Source organism: Hippocampus bargibanti, linkage group LG04 (assembly GCF_051943395.1).
Source record: "Hippocampus bargibanti isolate YZ-2025 linkage group LG04, ASM5194339v1, whole genome shotgun sequence".
Classification (NCBI taxonomy): domain Eukaryota; kingdom Metazoa; phylum Chordata; class Actinopteri; order Syngnathiformes; family Syngnathidae; genus Hippocampus; species Hippocampus bargibanti.
Window position 1 is genome coordinate 18,226,306 of NC_142737.1, and position 20,477 is coordinate 18,246,782.

Genomic DNA, 20,477 nt, shown 5'->3' on the forward strand with positions numbered 1-20,477 from the left:
TAAAGTTTTGTTTGTGGCTTTTGCTTTATTTAATAAAACATACGTTTATTTTGAAAAAAAATCACTCAATTTTTCTTGAAGGAGTTGTCGGCCAGACGTCAAAAGTGACGCCCTGTAAATCTGATTTGCTTTGTTTTGTATTTTTAAAATTATAGATGATTGCGGTGTTTCCAGCAGATGAGAGGAAATCAGCGAATGATGTTGTTCTATGGCAGGGGTGGGCAAACTTTTTGACTCGCGGGCCGCATTGGGTTCTAAAATTTGACAGAGGGCCGGGCCAGGAGCATTTGGAGGGATTGTTTGGGCCGGAAATACTAAAGGACATTAAAGGACAACCGACGCCTCTGGACCGATGCCTCCGGACAAGTTATGTCCATAATTTATAAAATCACTTCAAATGACTTTGACTGAGCGTATTTTACAAAGATTCCACAGCATATAGCTATAGTTTACGTTTTAAGACTTGCACTGAATATTCAGGAAGTCTTGTTTTCGAGTTGATGACGATCCCCATGTGACGTCACGTTAGGACCGCCCCTGACCAAGAAAGCGACACACAATGCATTTTGGGTACTTTGTTTGGTCTGAATACTTCGTGTTGATCCGTGTTGATGGAGAAATTAGAAGGAAAACACATAAATAACGCCATGGTGAATCGTTGTGCGTTGCACCAAGACAACTATTTGATATTCGCTGACACAAATTCCCAGCTGACAAATCAGCCCATTTCCAACGGAGCTTGGGCGCAATCTTCTGCATTTTCTGGGTGCTACATTGCTGTCATTGACGGCTCGAATTGATATGGGAGGACTCCTTGAAGCAATTGCAAACATTTATGCTTTCCTCTTCAGAACTATTTGAATCATATTCATAACTGGATGAGTAACAAGAAAGCATCTTCTCCGAATCTGAAGCCATTGTTTTGATTCTTGAGCATCTTGGCGTGACGTCACGAACAAGGGGGTGGGACCTTCTGAAACTGGCCATTTCCGGATTCATTTTGAAGTCATTTTTATTGGTGTTTTTCATTTAACTAAAAATATCAGCCTGCCTGATTTGGGTATTTTAGATGCTATAAAACGCTTTTCTGATGTCAGTGGGAAACAAAAAAAATGGTGCCGGTTGTCCTTTAAATTTAGTGTGTACAAACCTCATATCACAGTAAGAACACTACAACCCAATTTATTAACTGTCTTTCAAATGTGAAAAATATCCCTGATCAGTTAATAAACTTGTCTCAAGGAATATGGCGTTTACATACTATTTCGCAGATACTTGGAGGAGGAAATGGAAATAGATTAAAATAACATATGCACTGTGATTTATCAAGATTGCGTCTGTTTTTAAGTTTTCATTAAAGGGGCAAAGTTAAAGAAATCAAAATTTATTGAAAAATGGAATCACTTTCAACATTCAAAACATATTATTACACAACAAAATATTCAAGCTCAATAATACCTACTTGTGTTAAATTCCGCCAAATCATGGCTGGTTTGTCCTGACCGCGCACTCAACAAACTCCCCACTGACGCCCTCGCCTTCACGCACAAACAATACACGTGTACCGTCGCCGAGCACACAGCAGTTGAAATTTGCATACTCGGCACGGCAGCCAATCAGAAGCCTGCTTCTTTCTTCCGGACTTTCGCAAGCGTTATAAAGTCGTGCAATTGAATGTCATTTTCCAAAATAGATGCACAGAACCTCAACCCAGAAGAAAGATTCAAAAGAAGCTAACAACATATGTGACGCTACAAAACTAAATTTGCATTAAACCGTGACTGTAAAGTGTACGTGACACTTATGAAAGGGGCTTAGTGGCTCATAGGAACAAATGCAAACGTTGCATCGTGCACCACAATGACAATCGACTACTGCAGCAAAATCTACAGCCATGCACATTTACCGTAAATTAACCAAGGTAGCATTTGTAGGGGCATCCACTATTCAGTTATCTACCCTGTTGTCCGCTAACTTTTTGTCATGAGTTTCAGACACTGTTTTTACTATAATTTGGGCAAGTTCGGCGGGCCGGATTAAAAAGCCTAACAGGCCGTACATGGCCCGCGGGCCGTAGTTTGCCCATATCTGTTCTATGGGCAACACAAGCCTCTTGCAGTTTAATTTGAGGGTTTCCCCCCAGCGTCCATCATCCATCTGATTATTGAAATCTTCTCTTTTCAGTGCCTGGAGTGTCAGATTTTCATTATCAGAAAATTGGTGTCAGCTGATTCGCCGGTGCCTTCACAGTGTGGCCTTGAAAACTTTGCACCAACATTGACGACGGACTCATGATTTGTTTAGAACGGACAGCTTAATTCGATCTTGGCTTTATGTGGACCAGGTAATCGTCTAATATCAATTGCTTTGCGGAGTTAATGATGTTGTCAATCAGTGCTGACCTCAATTTCAAATGACGGTTTGGAGGTTAACAAAGCAATGACTTTCATTTTTTTCTCTTTTGCGGCACAACGCGTCCTCGGCGATCAACACGTGACAATCATTTGGAGTCATGATCGGTCAGAGACACCGACAGCATCACATTTTACGAACGGTGTAAACAAGCGCATCTAACCTGCAGCAAAAGACAACACATTTATCATCTGAAGCATAGAGTAACTTTATTTTATTCTAAGACACTGATGTAGTGATGAGTTAATTCCAATGTCATTATAGGAATCCTAGTTGAACACCTGAACGGCATGACTGAAGAGCGCATTCATTTGAACAAGTCACTGTATATTTCCTGTATATTGCCAAGTCTAACCTTGGTTAAATATATTCCACCTCCTCAGAAAAGCAGGCATCGTGCCTTCAAAAGAAATGTCTGATATTCGACTGAATCATACACATCTTGAGAGTGGGTTTGTTTTGGTGAGAGAGCTCAGTTCACACACAGCCATGCACAAACGTGAGCTGGTGACGTCTGATTACTGCTAATGACATCCACTTCAGCAATTTTAATCAAAGGCTCATATTTCTGTCATGTGTCTGTGTATTCAATACATTTCTTGCATTTTTTGGGAGCCAGTAAACGACGGATGTGTTGATTTGAACATTATTCAAAAATGGGGAAAAAATGGTAAACAGGCCAAATGGCTTTGATAACTCTGGGCCTGCTGACACAATGAGCTGGAAGCTACAGTTGCTCTCATGCAAATGTATTAAAATCTGCACTGAAGAAAAAAAAAACACATTTTCAGAGTTTTCGATGATTCTTCCCTTGAGCACCGGTCCCTGTGGAAGAAAACATTTTGTACAGGTGTTTTTTTAATCACCACATGACAAGGGACACCAGATACAAACAAAAGGAGGCAATTTCAGAATCAAAGGCGCTCAGAGAAGTTAAAACTATTCACTTTTTTGTTTTATTTCTTTTTCTATTCTTCCACCGTTAGTAGTTGTGTTCACTAAATAATTGCACAACATAGAATTTAATATATACATACATACACACACACGCACGCACACACACACGCACACACACACACAGTACACTACAGTACAGTACAGTATGTGTACGTACATACATACATACATACATACATACATACATACATACATACATACATACATACATACATACATACATACATACCAGTGACGTGCGGTGAGGTTCATGGCTGGTGAGGCACTGACGTCATCAATGACATCACCGCTCGTCTCTACTTAGTATTTGAACGGTAAATTCAGCGATTTTGAAAAAAATCCTAAAACGGTGAAGTTAAATGGACAAGAACTTTAAAGTACAAATCACTAAATACATCTAACTGTTTAATTTATTTTTTCATTTGATATTTCCATGACAGCTTTCCATGATGACTGTATCAGTGACTGCACGTCACTGATACATACGTACGTACGTACGTACGTACATACTACAGACAGACAGACAGACAGACATAAACGTCAGAAAGTCAGCAAGTGAGTCAACTTACTCATTTTCGTTTTGATTGATTGTGGCACAATAGATTTAGAATAGAAGTACACAAGTGACTAATATTGAATATCCGAAAGCTATATTAACAACTATGTACCAATTTCAACTCTAAAAAATTGGTGAATTTTAGAAAGTATTACTTAGTGATTATTATTATTATTATTATTATTATTATTATTATATAATTCATTTATTTATTTATGTACAGTATTCATTTCTGCAGTTATTCCTTTATTTATTTGGTCGCACCACTGAAACAGCCTCTTAGAGGGCATCAGACCTCAGATTTTTGAATTTGTATTTTTAAAAGTAGACTCAAATAACACGCATTTCGTTTAGCTTGTACATTATTATTTTATTTGTCCCCTTAAAGGACAACCGACACCACCGGACAAGTTGCATACATAATTTGTAAAATCACTTCAAAGGACGTCTACTGATTGCATTTTACAAAGATTCCACCGCATTCAGCTATATTTTACTTTTTAAGACTCGCGCTGAATATTCATGAAGTCTTGTTTTCGAGTTGATGACGATCCCAGAGTGACGTCATGGAGGGAACGCCCCTGACCGAGAATACGACACACAATGCATTTTGGGTACTTTGTTTCGTTTGAAAACATCGGGTTGATCGCGAAATTAGAAGGAAAACTACATAAATAACGTGATGGTGAATCATGTGGCAGCCAATTGCGGTAACACACATCAAGAAGGTGTAAGTTCACACCTATTCCCAGCGGACAAACCAGGCAGCATTTTCAACGGAGCTAGAGCAATATAGCGTCAGCTGAGGAATTCCACAGAGTGCATGAATCCCCGCTTGGATAACCGCTGTCATCCCCTCAGCCTGACAATGGGTAGAAAGTTGATTCCAGTGGTGAAAGAGAGCCATTGTCATAATAGTCGAGCAAACCTATCTGACAAACTTTCAGCTGCTGGAATGAGGACCTAACTGGAGTTAGCGATAGATAACCGCTGTCATTCATTCGTAAGTTCGTAACTCTTCATCTTGGAAGTTTAAACTACGTTTTGCATGCACAACCAGTAAACAATCTGCATTGATGTTGACATCTTGTAGCTTATTATTTGTTATTCATGTCCTTTCTGCCACATATCACCCGATTGATGCTATATTGCTTATTAACGGAGCTTCATATTTGCTTCATATATCTGTCCTTCACCAGTTTCGTCGCTTACGGCTCGAATTGATACAGAAGGACTTCTTTAATCGATCGCAAACACTTATGTTTTCCTCTTCAGAACTATTTGAATCATATTCATAACTGGATGAGTAACAAGAAAGGACCTTTTTCCGAATCTGAACACTCTGAAGCCATTGTTTTGATTCTGGAGCTAGGCAGTTTGTGAAGGAGTTCCCTGACGTGACGTCACGAACTGGGGGCGCGACTTTCTGAATCTCTCCAGTTTTGGGCAACTTTGCGTCATTTTTATTGGTGTTTTGCATTTGACTAAAAATATCAGCCTGCGTGTTTTGGGTATTTTAGATGCTATAAAACCTTTTTCTGATGTCATTTAGGAAACAAAAATGGTGTCAGTTGTCCTTTAACTATCCATGGAACTATTTATTTGATCAGTACATTTTTAGTGAGTTGCTGATGAATGTATTCATCAGTCTGATAATTGTTCAACTTCTTCTATATTTAATTGGCGCTTTTTGACTTCATCATCAATTTTCGTCTGAATTACTTTGGGGTGCAATGCAATTTGATTGAGATTCTAAGCTACCTTTATTTGTGTGGTAGATGTAATTTATTCATAAATATGTCAACAGCCGGATCAAATCGAATCATGTGAGTCATATTAGTAATCAATTGAACACCTTATTTTAACTATCTTCATTCGATCCTTGGCCACAATACAACTATGAGAGGTGGGGGGTGTCACACATGAATAAACGATCAGTCGCCAAGTGCCCACTGCAGTTATCTGTGATCTCTTTATATCATTTGCTCATGGCAATTTGCCTGCTGTTCCTTATAAATGTATTAACATGCATCAATATCTTGAATGAACTCCAGCGACTCAGTTCGGCTTCTGCGATGTGGACTGTCCACGAAAATAGGGTCCATTGTCTCTGGACCTTTCTGACAATATCAAGATTCAGCATGAGGTGGCAAACTACTGGACCACCTGCCTACAAATATTGGTTGCATTACTTTTCATGACACAGGCGGTCATAGGTTTCTTCCTCTTCAAGGTTAGGATTGTTATTAAGAGGGATTTGTTGATCAGACTCATAGATTTTTGTGTCGTTAAAAGGCTACACTGGCTGTAAACAGTTTGGAGCTTGTGTTAAAAAAGCAGACCGGGTTGCCTAGTTAGTTATTTATTCCACCCCTGTAGCAACAATTTCTAAAAAAGTAAGTAGAGAGCATCGTTTGAGACACAGACATGAGTGCAATCATTTTTGCATGGTTTGGCATTGGCAAGAAAGGAGCCAGTTAAAGGCCCATTTACTGGTTGGCAACTCACAACTCAAGGTGTCAGAGGTTTTTTGGTTTCAGGTGATATAAAGCAAATCCCAGAAGGGCCAAAAAGTCAGTTTTGTCTTTTTCCTTTATTGTGGGCTTTTTGGAGAAAAAAAAAATACAAAATTGGATTATTGAGACAAAAGAAAACTGAAAAATGTTTATCAAATAAATATCACGAGTTCAAGCACACATAAAAATGTCCTTTTTCCTCAATGGGTTTTCCAATCCGAGCAAAATTAACTTGCCTGCCTTCTGAACATTTTTGCAGGGTCAAAGTACAAGTTGCTGTCTTGGCTAGTCAAAGCACAATATTGTAAAGACTAATCTTTGTTTCTTATTTCTGAAACTTTAAATCATCGACAGCTTGCATCTCATGCCCAACGAACAAACAACAAACAAATACTCGGCCAATATAACACCCACACAGCTGGGCACTGTGTTCCAGGCAAACACTACATTCATCCATAGGAAACGATGAATGTAGTGTATATAATGTTTTATATACCCAAAAGAAGGAAAAAGGTTGCTACAATTATGTCCAAGTCTCGTGGAGTGTCCCTAAAAGCCCCAACCTTTGGGGCAAGAAAAAAAATATAATCTTAGAATGATATGAGAGTTTGCTCCCTGTTCATTATGAGGTCACATAAAAAAGCACGCATACACACTCACACGCACGCACACATAAAGTCACGCTTGAGATGTCTGCAAAATTGCAATGTCAAATAGCAAGTTTCATTTGTATGGCCTGACATAAATGGCTACTTTGCCAAATGGAACTATCCATTGTTCTGAAAGCAGAACTCACACGTTAAGTTTTAATGAAGAAGGTAAAATGTAGCAATGCATACATTATCCTACTATTTTTTTAATTCAAGTAATGGGTCCAATTGTTGTATTACATATTCTTGTCATATATATATATATATATATATATATATATATATATATATATATATATATATATATATATATATATATATATATATATATATATATATATATATATATATATATATATATATATATATATATATATATATGAGTTGTTGGAGTTGTATAAGGTCAACAGGACCCTGAGAGCCTTCGTTGCAAACTCGATGAGGATGTGGAAAACCACACTTGAAGCCAATGGCAAGCCACTAACGCAAGTGTCCATTAAATGTGGCATATACCAAGGTGATGCACTCTCCCCACTGCTGTTCTGCATAGGACTGAACCCCCTCAGCCAGATAATCGCCAAGACAGGCTATGGATACCGCCTCAGAAATGGAGCTACGATCAGTCACCTCCTCTACATGGATGACATCAAGCTGTATGCTAAGAGCGAAAGGGACATAAACTCCCTGATCCACACAACCAGGATCTACAGCAGTGATATCGGAATGTCATTCGGGCTGGAGAAATGTAGTCGGATGGTGACTAAGAGGGGCAAGGTAGTCCACGCTGAAGGGGTCTCACTCACTGAAGGAACAATAGCAGACATTGAAAACAGCTACAAGTACCTCGGTATACCACAGGCCAATGGCAACCTCGAATTAGCAACAAGGAAGGCGGCTACGACCAAATACCTCCAGCGGGTGAGGCAAGTCCTCAGAAGCCAGCTCAATGGCAAGAACAAGACCCGGGCAATAAACAGCTATGCCCTGCCAGTGATCAGATACCCTGCAGGAATAATAAGGTGGCCAAAGGAAGAGATTCAGACCACGGATGTTAAGACCCGAAAACTCCTCACCATGCACGGAGGGTTCCATCCCAAGTCCAGCACCCTGAGACTGTACACAAGCCGTAAGGAAGGAGGCCGGGGACTAGTGAGTGTGAGAGCCACTGTCCAGGATGAAACATCCAAGCTCCATGAATACATCAAAGAGAAGGCTCCAACGGATGATGTACTCAGAGAATGTCTCAGTCAATGGGGAACAGAGGATGACGTGCTGGAAGAGGGACAATCATGGGAGGAAAAGCCCCTACACGGGATGTACCACCGAACCATAGCAGAAGTGGCTGATCTCAAGAAGTCCTATCAGTGGCTAGAGAGGGCTGGCCTAAAGGACAGCACAGAGGCACTCATCCTGGCTGCCCAAGAGCAGGCCCTGAACACCAGAGCCATAGAGGCAGGGATATACCACACCAGACAAGACCCAAGGTGTAGGTTGTGCAAAGAGGCACCTGAGACAATCAACACGTAACTGCAGGGTGTAAGATGCTGGCAGGGAAAGCCTACATGGAGCGCCATAACCAGGTGGCTGGCATAGTCTACCGAAACATCTGTGCGGAGTATGGACTGGAAACCCCAAGGTCAAAATGGGAAACACCTCCCAAGGTGGTGGAGAATGACCGAGCAAAAATCCTGTGGGACTTCCAGATACAGACAGACAAGATGGTAATGGCCAACCAACCAGATATCGTAGTCATAGATAAAGGGGAAAGGAAAGCCGTTGTCGTGGATGTAGCGGTCCCGAGTGATGAGAACATCAGAAAGAAGGAACATGAGAAAATCGAGAAATACCAAGGGCTCAGAGAGGAGCTGGAGAGAGTCTGGAAGGTAAAGGTGACAGTCGTTCCTGTGGTGGTCGGAGCACTTGGGGCAGTGACCCCCAAACTCGACGAGTGGTTGCAACAGATCCCGGGAACAACATCGGATATCTCGGTCCAGAAAAGCGCAGTGCTGGGAACAGCACGGATACTGCGCAGAACCCTCAAGCTTCCTGGCCTCTGGTAGAGGACCCGAGCTGAAATGGGGACAGACACCACCCATGGTGGGTGAGACAAGGATTTTTATATATATATATATATATATATATATATATATATATATATATATATATATATATATATATATATATATATATATATATATATATGTGTGTGTGTGTACAGTGGGACCTTGGCTTCCGAACTTAATTGGTTCGCAGACAGAGTGTGAGGCAAAAAGTGTGTTTCCCAAAAAAATAATTTCCTATAGAAAACCATTAAAATGAGAATAATCCGTTCCCAGGTCCCCATAAAACACAATTTTCTACTTTCTAATTTTCTAAATTTCTAAATTTCTAATTTTCTTTCACTTTTGTACAGATGACGGCTGAAGAAACCTTCTCATCGATGGACCACTCCTGTACGACTGAGAGCTTACACAGACGTAATTTTCTAAACCTAAAAACTACACAAAAAACCTTATTTTATGTATAATAAATGTGCAATAGTATTATGATTAAAGAAATAAACTGTACTGTACAATAAAGTCATTTTATTTACCTTTGTGAGGGTCATTAATGGCTTGATGAATGGATTGTCCGGTTTCCTCAGCATTAAACACTTGATGAGTAACATAGGCTTCTTTCACCATCTACAATGATCCATTGGAGGTGCTTTCTCTGTGATAATTGTATCTAGTTCATCAATTGTGATCTGTTTAGCTGGGTTAATAGCTTTTTGCATCAAGTGTACGGGTGACTTGTGTGGGTTATTTGTGGAGCCTGATTGATGGGATATTTAACCTTCCAGTCTACACTCTGCTTTTGGGTCCAAATTTCACTGTTTTCTATCCATTTTCTCACCATTTTACTTGTTTTTTTCCCTTTTCTTTTTTTGTTTTGTTTCAAGCTCTGTCCTCTCCCTTTCATGTGTGTGTGTTTTCTTTCTCTCTCTGTCTGCCTGTCTCTTTAATATTTGACCCCCCCCTCATCACACTGCTGGGTTCTTGACCAATCACGTGGCTTTAACCGAAGACACCATTTTGTTTTTTGGAGAACGGCCTCTCTCTCTCTCTGTCTGTAACCCGATCCCCCGGGGGCGGGGAATAGAAGACAAAAAAAAGTCTGCTGCCATTTCCTTGTTTGGAGAACCGACTCATTCACAAACGACACATCACTCATTGTGGCAGCTCCGCGTGTATCCCGAAAAATAGTTTGTATGCCAAGGTAAAATTTTCAGAAATGTAACGTTCGTAAACCGAAAAGTTCGTAAGCCAAGGGGTTCGTAAACTGAGGTCCCACTGTGTGTATATATATATATATATATAATGTCCCTGATCAAAGCGTCTTTCCACCAATGGATCAGGGACATTATATACAGTAAAGTCTCGTTATATCGATATCGGATATATCGATAGTACCGGTTATATCGATACTATTTCTATGCACGCACGGAGAAAATTACATGCACACAGGGTTGGATATATCGATAGTCCCGGTTATATCGATATTTTTTCGGACTCCCTTGAATATCGATATAACGAGACTTTACTATATATATATATATATATATACACACTGTTATTGTTATTGTCGCAGCTTTCCCTTAAAGGATTTAATTATTGTTGATCAGGCTATCCTCATTTGGCAAATGCTTACTATATATCCCAAAGTCTACAAACACACTGGCTGAGCTAAAGGTACTTTTCTTTATATTGTCTGTGCTACCTCCGTAGGGGCTGATCTGTGGGTGGATGTCAACTCGATGCACCTGCTGTGTGAGCACATCAGTAGATGTGCCACAGCAAGACTGCAGATCTCCGCAGTTCAAAGTGTTGATCAGATTCAACATTGTTCAAATTGAACTTTCAGTCTGCGGGGACAGACTGTTGGTGGAAATCCATCGCACCACTTAAATCAGGGATCAAAGTGAACTTTCCTGAAAATACAAATGCAAACAACTAGCTGATCATGCACACATATATACACATATATGAATTTTACTGACTTTTCAGGTATTTTGATCTATCTAATGTATTCGGACAAAAAAAATCCGTTCAAGTCATTTTCCTCAAATCATGACAAATTGTCATTGTCCATTGCACGTATGTCAGCTTGCCTGTCGACCAGTTTGAACATTGTGCTGGGACTGTATCTGGCCGATTGCAAATGATTTATGAATACTCCCTGGTGCTTGCTACTATCTTTGTGACTGTTTTATTTTCCTGTCGTTCTTACCCACTACTGTCGGGCTTCTTAATAATTGCACGTGAAAAAAAAACCAAAAAGAAAAAAGAACCTTGACACTTGCATAGTAAATAGCACAGCCACCTTCTGTCGACTCAACACATTTACATATGTCAAATATGCTTTTTATACTGCATTTTCATCCTTGCACAATGTACACTTATTTTTATGAAACATTTTTGTGCAGTTATACATTTGAGTCTTCTGACATTTATATTATGCACAAAATACTTCATACTTTGTATCTTTTTACCCATCCCATTTTAACATCCGTAATATTGACTCCCTCCCTACTTTCAAATCCCACCTCAAAACCCATCTGTTTAAAATTGCATTTATGGTGTAGTTCAATCAGCTATTTTATTATTTATCATTTTATTTATGGTTTTATTGTTTTGTGCTTTGTTTTTTTTATTGTAAAGTGTCCTTGAGTGTTCTGAAAGGCGCTTGAAATTAAATGTATTATTATTATTATTATTATTATTATTATTATTATTATTATTATTATTATTATTATTATTATTATTATTATTATTATTATTACCCTCCTGGCCGCTTTCAATTTTGTTGCTGTAGATTGCAAATTTCCCCATTGTGGGACTATTAAAGTATTTCTTATTCTGATATGACAGTTGTCCAGGTTAAGCACTTTGTGACAGCTTCAGATGTTGTTAAAGCACTATACGCACTATACACAATATGTCTTGTAGTGTGTTGTACTCAATATTCAATGGTTCATCTGCCTATTGAATGCACACGTGCACCCTTTGTAGCTTCCAATCGTAGCGAAATTTCAAAATCTCCGAGATATGGTGAGGCTGTGGCGTCACCGGTGCGCACTGCAGCTTTAACGTCTTTCAATTCCTTGATCTCCTTGATGTGCGTCTCACCCTGACGCATATCACACGCTTTAAAATGGTATAAAAGCAGCTGTCGTGGGACAGAGGGAATCAGACTCATCTCGGACTCAGACCCAGACAGACACACAGCTCGCAGAGACCTGCTCAGCATCGCACAGAGTTTCACAGCGCGATTTGCTCGACTCCATGCCACGATCAAGCTCTGCGCGTCACCTGCCTGGGAGATCTGACAACGAACCTACTTACAAATAAAGAGAACCATCAAACTCTTTAAGGCCATGAGAATGGGAGAGAAGGAGTGTGACTGTTCCAAGTGCCTCATCAGAATCAGAATCAGAATCATCTTTATTGCCAAGTATGTAGGACACACAAGGAATTTGTTTCCGGTAGAACACGCTGCACTAGTATCGTTGTCAAAAAAACTGCTAAGTGGCACTATACAGTTCCATTTTGGCTCATGCCTCAATATGGCTATGCTCGTGAAAGCAAAATAACAAACTCAGACGCGAGTTTGTTCATAGTTGTCAACCAATATCTGGATTAATTGTAAGCAATTTTCCTCAATTTTCCAGGTGAATTTTCAAAAAATGTGAAAACTCTGAATCCCGGGAAAATCCGGAGGACTTTCATCACTTAAAGGACAACCGACACCATTTTTTTGTTTCCTAACTGACATCAGAAAAACGCTTTATAGCATCTAAAATACCCCAAAACACACAGGCTGATATTTTTAGTGAAATGCAAAACACAAATAAAAATGATTTAAAGTGTGCTAAAACTGCAACAAATTGTGCTGCGAACTGTGGATTTTCAGAAAGTCCCGCCCTGAGTTCGTGACGTCACGCCAAGACGTCTTGCCTTGCTCGAGAATCAAAAAAATGGCTTCAGATTCGGCGAAGATGCTTTCTTGTTACTCATCTCATCCCACCCCATCTCTTTTCGATTGCTGCTGTGGACTGCAAATTTCCCCATTGCGGGACGAATAAAGGTATTCTGATTCTGATTCTGATCCAGTTCTGAATATGATTCAAATAGTTCTGAAGAGGAAAGCATAAATGTTTGCAATCGATTAAAGAAGTCCTTCCGGGTCATTTTGAGGCGTCAGGACTGATGCGTAGCGTCCCAGAAAATGCAGAAGATGGCGTCCAAGCTCCGTTGGAAATGGGCTGATTTGTCTGCTGGGAATTTGTGTCAGCTCGTATCAAATAGTAGTCTTGGTGCAACACACAAGGATTAACCATCGCGTTATTTATGTGTTTTCCTTCTAATTTCGCCATCAACACGGATCAACACAAAGTTTTCAGACCAAACAAAGTACCGCAAAATGCATTGTGTGTCGCTTTCTTGGTCAGGGGCATTCCAAACGTGACGTCACGTGGGGATCGTCATCAACTTGAAAACAAGACTTCCTGAATATTCAGCGCGAGTCTTAAAACATAAAATACAGTATAGCTATATGTGGTGGAATCTTTGTAAAATACGCTCAGTAGAAGTCATTTGAAGTGATTTTATAAATTATGGACACAACTTGTCCAGGGGCGTCGGTTGTCCTTTAAGTGAAAATGCAGGTCAGGCGTTGGGGAAAATGTAATGGGCTTTGACTTCATTAGACATACAGTAGGTTCCGCTACAGCTATGTCTTTGCTATGTACCTCATAGGGATCATGGGTGTTGATGGAACCAGACAATCTAACTTTATTAGTCAACGTGTAATTCCAGTACAAAACGTATTTTTTTCTATGTGTGTTGCTGCATTTCCAATAGTTGGAGCCAAACATTGCGCTAGAAGAAAAAAAATCCCATTCCACCTTTAACAGTTTTGGTTGCTCCCTTAAGCTGTAGAGGGCAAGGAATAACAAAGCTGAGGGAAGTCGCGGCTCCTTACCTCTGATGGGCTATTAGTTATTCTAGTGAGCAGGACCCCCATTAGGTCTGTCATTTAATGCTAGCATGCCACAGTCACACATGAAAGCTGTAAGATTGAAAAGCCAGACATTGTACTTTAAGCGTCCTTTGTATTTGAGAAATACTATGCCACAGATATCTGACAAAGGTCCTATTTTGACTGCTTGCGTACCAATATCTCACCTGTCATATTAATGGAGGTCACATAGGCCGTGTAAATCAAGGAATGGGAGAACTTGGCTGGATTTACATTGGACATCTCAGTATGGGTTTCTACATGTATTTTCATGCGATTCTCATCCTTTGTCACTGTGTAATGAACATCAACACGTACACATTCAAAAGGCTAATAATGCACTGCAAAGATGTACAGAAGCATCAGTACTTCTGTGTAAGCTCTCAGTCGTACAGGAGTGGTCCATCGATGAGAAGGTTTCTTCAGCCGGCATCTGTACTTTTTGAAAAGTACAGATGACGGCTGAAGAAGCCTTCTCATCGAAGCATCAGTACTGTCACTTAGGCTTCAGGCAACTGCAACATAGCAATGCACAAATATGAGTCAGACCATTGACGTTGAACACAATACCTTCCGGAATGATGACTTCAACAAAGTCACAATGTGTTGGTGATAAACGTTTGTGTCCTTTTTTTAAACACTCTTCCATGTCACACAAGAGAAAAGAGAAAGTTCATGATAAACTTTATCCAAGTAGTGAAATGCATTGTCCTATTGAGCATGTTCCTTGTGTGTTCTACATACTTGGCAATAAAGATGATTCTGATTCTGATTTGCGCCTTTGCGCGCCATTGTAGAATGGACCATTTTCCCTGCCAATCCTTACGGCATCCCTTGTTTGTGACAAAATCAGGGCAGTATGGAGGGTGCACCTGAGTTCACCATCCTCGGAGTCGCAGATATTCCACTTGCCTGAGTTTGTACACAACTATGGTATGTAAACTGGAATATCTTCCCTTTCGTATGATGTCGTTGTTGTTGTGTGATGTGCACAATTGAACCCCGTTTTGCATCTTCTGACAGTCTGTGCCTGCATGTGTGAAACCCGCCATAATAGTGATGTTCTCAAAAATCTTACATTAAATTATAATCCATATTATGAATTCATGTAATCAATAATTCAGATGTGTTGTCTGACAATGGTGTCATACAGTATTTCTGAATTGATATCCACCAAAGTTATCTAAAGAGTGCCTGTGTCTAGATTAAATATACTAAAATCACCTTAGACAACCTGCGTTGTGAAATAGATCCCCCTTTTTCCATCTAAAGTTGTCTACTTTTCATCATCAAATTGCATCATGTGCGGGGATGACGCAGAAGGAACACCCACACTGAAGCAACGCATGTCTTCCAAATTCACAAAAACATGACAAAACCATTGTCCCGCTGCGAAAATGACCATGGGGGCATTTTTACACTGAGTGCAATTTCCTTTCCATCGTCAAATTATCAGGTGCGACAATGGTGAAGCTGCTTCGGGCGCCGGTACCAGGCAGGGGCAACACAGGTCCAGACACACTAGACGAGACTTGAAGCTTGTCATTTTCATCCTGAGCACATCTTTGTTGAGTGTTCAAACACTTCTTTTGGAGGAAAAGTAATGCGCATTGAAGTGTGCTCACATAATTTATGCTTAAGATTTTTGTTAAATCATACATGGCAATGAACCTTCCTCTCCATCCCCCCAAAAATGTTTGCATCACAAAGTTGTAGACATACGGATCAAATTTTGAATTGAATGACTAAAGAAGTATTCTTAATTTTTGATTGCTTCTTCCGTCAGCAGACCTATAAGGCATCTAATCTCAATTACTCAACTTTTCACCATTGTTATCATTATCCTTCCATGATGTGAAACAGTTGACACGGCGTTGCCCTTTTTTTAATTATTTAATGGCCAATGCAGCTCCCATTTTGTTTGTGTACTGTGGGTATAAAAGGTGGTCTTTTTTTCAACAGATCTGTTGTCTCTGTAGCTATCTGTGCCTTGAGTATACAATTTGCTGACGTTTTAATTCTGAAAGCATCCAATTACTTTTTTTACTGAACTGGACTTGAAAAATCATTTCACATCTTCAATAAACTCACCCTCATAGCATGATGGTTTATAGGATCCAATGTACCGTATACTGTTTACTGAATACGCTGTTAGTGTTTGGAATGAGGCTTGTCGTCGCCAATACAGAGCCAAGATCCTATTGCCATCAATCATCTCCCGTATAGAAGCTCTAAATCACACTCAACTCAATGATAATAAGCAACAGGACAAAATAAGACAAATGTGTGGCACATGAAGACAAAGGCTCCACAGGTGAAATAAATACATTAATTGCTTAATTAAAAAGTGCCTAATTAAACATGAGCAAATTTATTGGTGCTTCCCATCGAGGATTTGAATCTCACTCTCTTGGTGCCAGATAGTGTTTTAAATTCACTCACATGAAAGAGTCCAACTTTAGTGTACGCTCTACACTTTGAGCAAAAAGTTGTAGTCTGCACGGGGTACATGATGGCATCTATGAGTTCATTTATCAAGGAAACAGTTTTGGTAGACAATCACAAATGGCTCTTCGTTCAGTTGCAAGCTGTGTGTTGCAGCCTGCACTGACTGAACTCAGTAAATCCCACCGAAGAGCAATGTAATAAGGAGCTGATGGCTCTCTGCATTAGTGGAGAATGGAATCCATGCTGCCAATACATGTGATTATATTTATGATGGTTGCCACTTTGGGCTTTCTAAGATATGCAACATGACAGAAAACATATATCGGGATTTACACGATTGGTGTGTTTGCCACCAAAGTAGCAAACACACAGGATAGCAGAGGACCACCTGCACAGTGACTTGAACTCATCCATTTTTATTATGGCCATTTGGGGGACAGCAGCCATTTGTGAATAAATAAACACAGTGGCTGACAAGATCAAGATCTATCAATAGCCGGTTTTATGTCAAAAAATAAAAGATGATGATACTTTGTACATAATTCATTTTGCCTGCGGCCCAGGAAGTGGTGGCGCCGCCATTTGGATTGCTTCGAATGAGAATGACAGTACATTTTAACAATAAAAGAGCATGACTCAGAACAGCAACTCTGAAAAACTTCAAGCATTACAAAGCAAATCACAGTGCACTGACCTTTACTTCCTTAACCCAAAACAGACAAGGGCAGGGGTGGAGGGGGGGGGGGGGGGTGATAGTGTTTGTCTCCACAGATTGTTTGAAAATTTACCTCTCATGCCTCGCGGTGGAAATGGATTTTTGGAGGGCAACGGTCATACCTCGCATTCCCTGGAGCCTGAGATGGTGTATGTGTAAGGTCCTGTCCCATTAACCAGCACATCCATTGTCTCAGAGTGTGAAGGCTTGTAGTCCACGTAATACTCTTGCAGTGGCGAATTAAAGGAGCGCTCGGTCTCCCGAGCCTTTTTCTTTTTAACCGTGGAGCGTTGCTGAAGCTCTTTGAGGCTGCTTGGATAGCGCTTCCACGAAACATAGATCACAAGTAGGATTATAGCCACGGACAGGAGGAGCGCCACAGTACCCGCAATGATCTTATGGAAGGACACATACTCAGAGTCCGGTAAAGGGATGCCCGGGGGGGCCTGCGAAGGAGTAGGAGAGCCTGTCCTATTATCGGCCGGTTTCTTGTCCACTTCGGGCCGCGTGGGAAGTGGGAGCGATTCTGTTTGAAATGCAGAGGTGAGAGGCGCCCTTGTTGAGGTGATGGGACTTGGCGTTACTGTGCAAATGTTGTAAGTCTCCACCACATCGGTGACTTTCTCGCCTTGGGCCTCTTTAGGCCCCGTGCAAATCATCGTGGTCTCCTTGTTTCCTTTGAAAGCCTTGAGCCAGTCCACCAGGGGGCATATGTTGGGGTTACAGTGCCACAGATTACCAGCCAGACTGATGGTGGTGAGGGAGATCCAAGTCTCGACAGTCTGCTGCGACACATTGTTCAGTTTGTTGGAGTCCAAGTTGAGGGTCTGGAGGTTAGGCAGGCATTGAAACGTGCTGGGGTCCAACGTCTGGAGCTCGTTTCCAGACAGGTCTAGCTTTTGCAGGGAAGTCCACATCCACGACAGACCCTGGGTCAGCAGTTTGATGCGGTTCCATTGCAAATAAAGTGCCCTCAGATTTGTCAGGCGAGGGAAATGAGCAAAGTTGATCTTGGAAAACTGGTTGTGTTCCAAATGCAGCTCGATAAGCTTAAAGAGTCCGGCGAAGGCGTTACGTGTGAGGCTCCGTAGCCTGTTGTAGCCAATATCTAGGAATTCCAGGTTTCGACAGTCAAGGAAGACCCGCATTGGGACCGTTTTTAAAGAATTTGACCTTAAGTGCAAACTGAGTAGCTTCCGCAGGCCCACGAATTGATTGGGTTGGAGTACCTGCAGTTTATTATAGGAAAGGTCAAGATTTCGCAAATTCGGAACGTCATGGAAAGTCTTGTTCTTGAGCAGGTTGATCTTATTGGAGCTGAGGATGAGTTCTTTAAGTCTGCGTATGCCATGAAACGCTTGCCCATCCACGGAAGCGATGTAGTTGTGATCGAGGTACAGCCAAACCAGTTGACTAAGGCCTGCAAACTGGTGGGCTCTCAGGTTCATCAGGCTGTTGTATCGCAGCGACAGGCCCTGGGTTCCCACCGAAACATTGCTTGGAACATCACGGAAAGCATTGGACTCGCAGTAGATTATTTTGCCGTCACATCTGCAGCTCTGCGGGCAGGGACGCTCACGCATGGGGTTCGGAGCAGCCAGCAGCCAGACAGGCACCACCACGATGAATACAAGCCATTTGCAAAGCACAGGAAGTCCTGCACACACACACACACACACACACACACACACACACACACACACACACACACGCACCCACACACACGCACACACACACACACACACACACACACACACACACACACACACACACACACACACACACACATACACACACACACAAACACACACAGAGAGACACACAAACACACGAAGAGGCTGATTAAGAAAAAAAAACACACTTCAAAAATGTGAAACGGCACATAAAACGAACAGAAACTATATTCTGTATAATTTAATTTAAATGCCAATATCTGATTAATGTATTTGCTTCCGTGGTGTTTTTCTTACTCTAGAGGCAATTGTTTTTCTCGAACAAGAAAAGCGGTTGGTGATTAAAAAAGAAAGAAAAAAATCATCCGGTAATCATGAGTTAGATGCCTGATGAACAAACCTCAGCATCACCCTCAAGGCAGCCTTATAAGCCTCAACGGGTGCAAACAAGACAACAGCATCACTTTTTGAGGTAAAGTTCAAATAAAAAGATTTATTGAAATGAACATGAGGGAAAATGTAACAAGTAGCTTCTAAAAGCAGCGCACATACCCATACTTGCGCGGTGTCGGCTCCTCCTCATGTTACAGCTTTCTGTTGCATGCGTCCCAGCTCCACATGTTCCACCAAGCCGGCCAAATAGTGCAACACAGACTCCGAACGCTTGTTTCTCACCGTGTGACAAACGCGCACTTTTTGCGTATGCGACAGAGTCTCCAGAAGAAGTAGGACTTTACTTTGATACGTTACCGCAAAAGATGATCTGGATGTTGCCCACTCGTGACGAGCACCTTGCAGAGCCCTTGGAACGATAAAGCCCGAAGCCTGACTGGGCTCGGGGGAAGAGATGGTTAAACATCCGGCGGGCCAATTGTTGAATCGGTTTTAATTGGACGACATATAAGACGAATTGATGATTGAGCTCGTGAAAAATAGAATAAAGTGTGGTCCGAGCAGGACAACTTGAAGGGATGCGCATCCAGTGTCAAGATGCAGTCTGGCGCGGATCAGACCCGATGGCCGTGTCATCAAGAATGAATCAGTTGAGTAGCAACCGGAATTGTGTCGGCGGAGATCCCCACGGAACAAACGCCTGCGTCTTTTTTGTCCTTCAAGTGCCCCCTGCTGGTTACTCGTCATTTTTTTCCACACCTGAAGATGTCTTGATTGATTCCTTCCTGACTGTCTGGCTATTTATTTTCGAGCCACTTGAGCAGAATTTTTCTGTATTCTCGTTATTCAGATTCGGGAACACGAAGGGGAAGGGGATGTTTTTTTATCCTCACAAACAAAACGCTTTAGCATATTAGTACAATTGTCTTAAACCATTCCCAACATTTTTGGATGAATAACATTACTTCTTCAGACTATGTTTTAATTGATGTTGTATACGGTATCATTGATGCTGGCTATAAAACAGTTTGTAAAACCTGCCCAGTTTGTTCAGCAAAACAATGAGTCTCTACCAGTACATAGTCAATAATCATTTAA

At 41.1% G+C, this 20,477-nt stretch overlaps 1 protein-coding gene across 2 annotated transcripts in view; it reads right to left on the reverse strand.

Annotated features, from left to right (window-relative positions):
* The window catches only part of LOC148899351 (leucine-rich repeat transmembrane neuronal protein 4), a 67,633-nt gene extending 47,630 nt beyond the window's left edge, over window positions 1-20,003 (reverse strand). Inside the window, exons 1-2 of one of the 2 annotated variants that reach the window (XM_088994529.1) lie at window positions 19,539-20,003; window positions 17,436-18,970 (exon numbers count right to left, since the gene is read on the reverse strand). In XM_088994529.1, the coding sequence (XP_088850655.1) occupies window positions 17,436-18,970; window positions 19,539-19,569 (1,566 nt within the window). In that variant the 5' untranslated portion in view covers window positions 19,570-20,003. Of the gene's footprint in view, window positions 1-17,386; window positions 18,971-19,538 lie in introns of both variants that reach the window. The other variant, XM_088994530.1, reaches the window with a different exon arrangement.
* Window positions 20,004-20,477: the final 474 nt, after the last annotated feature.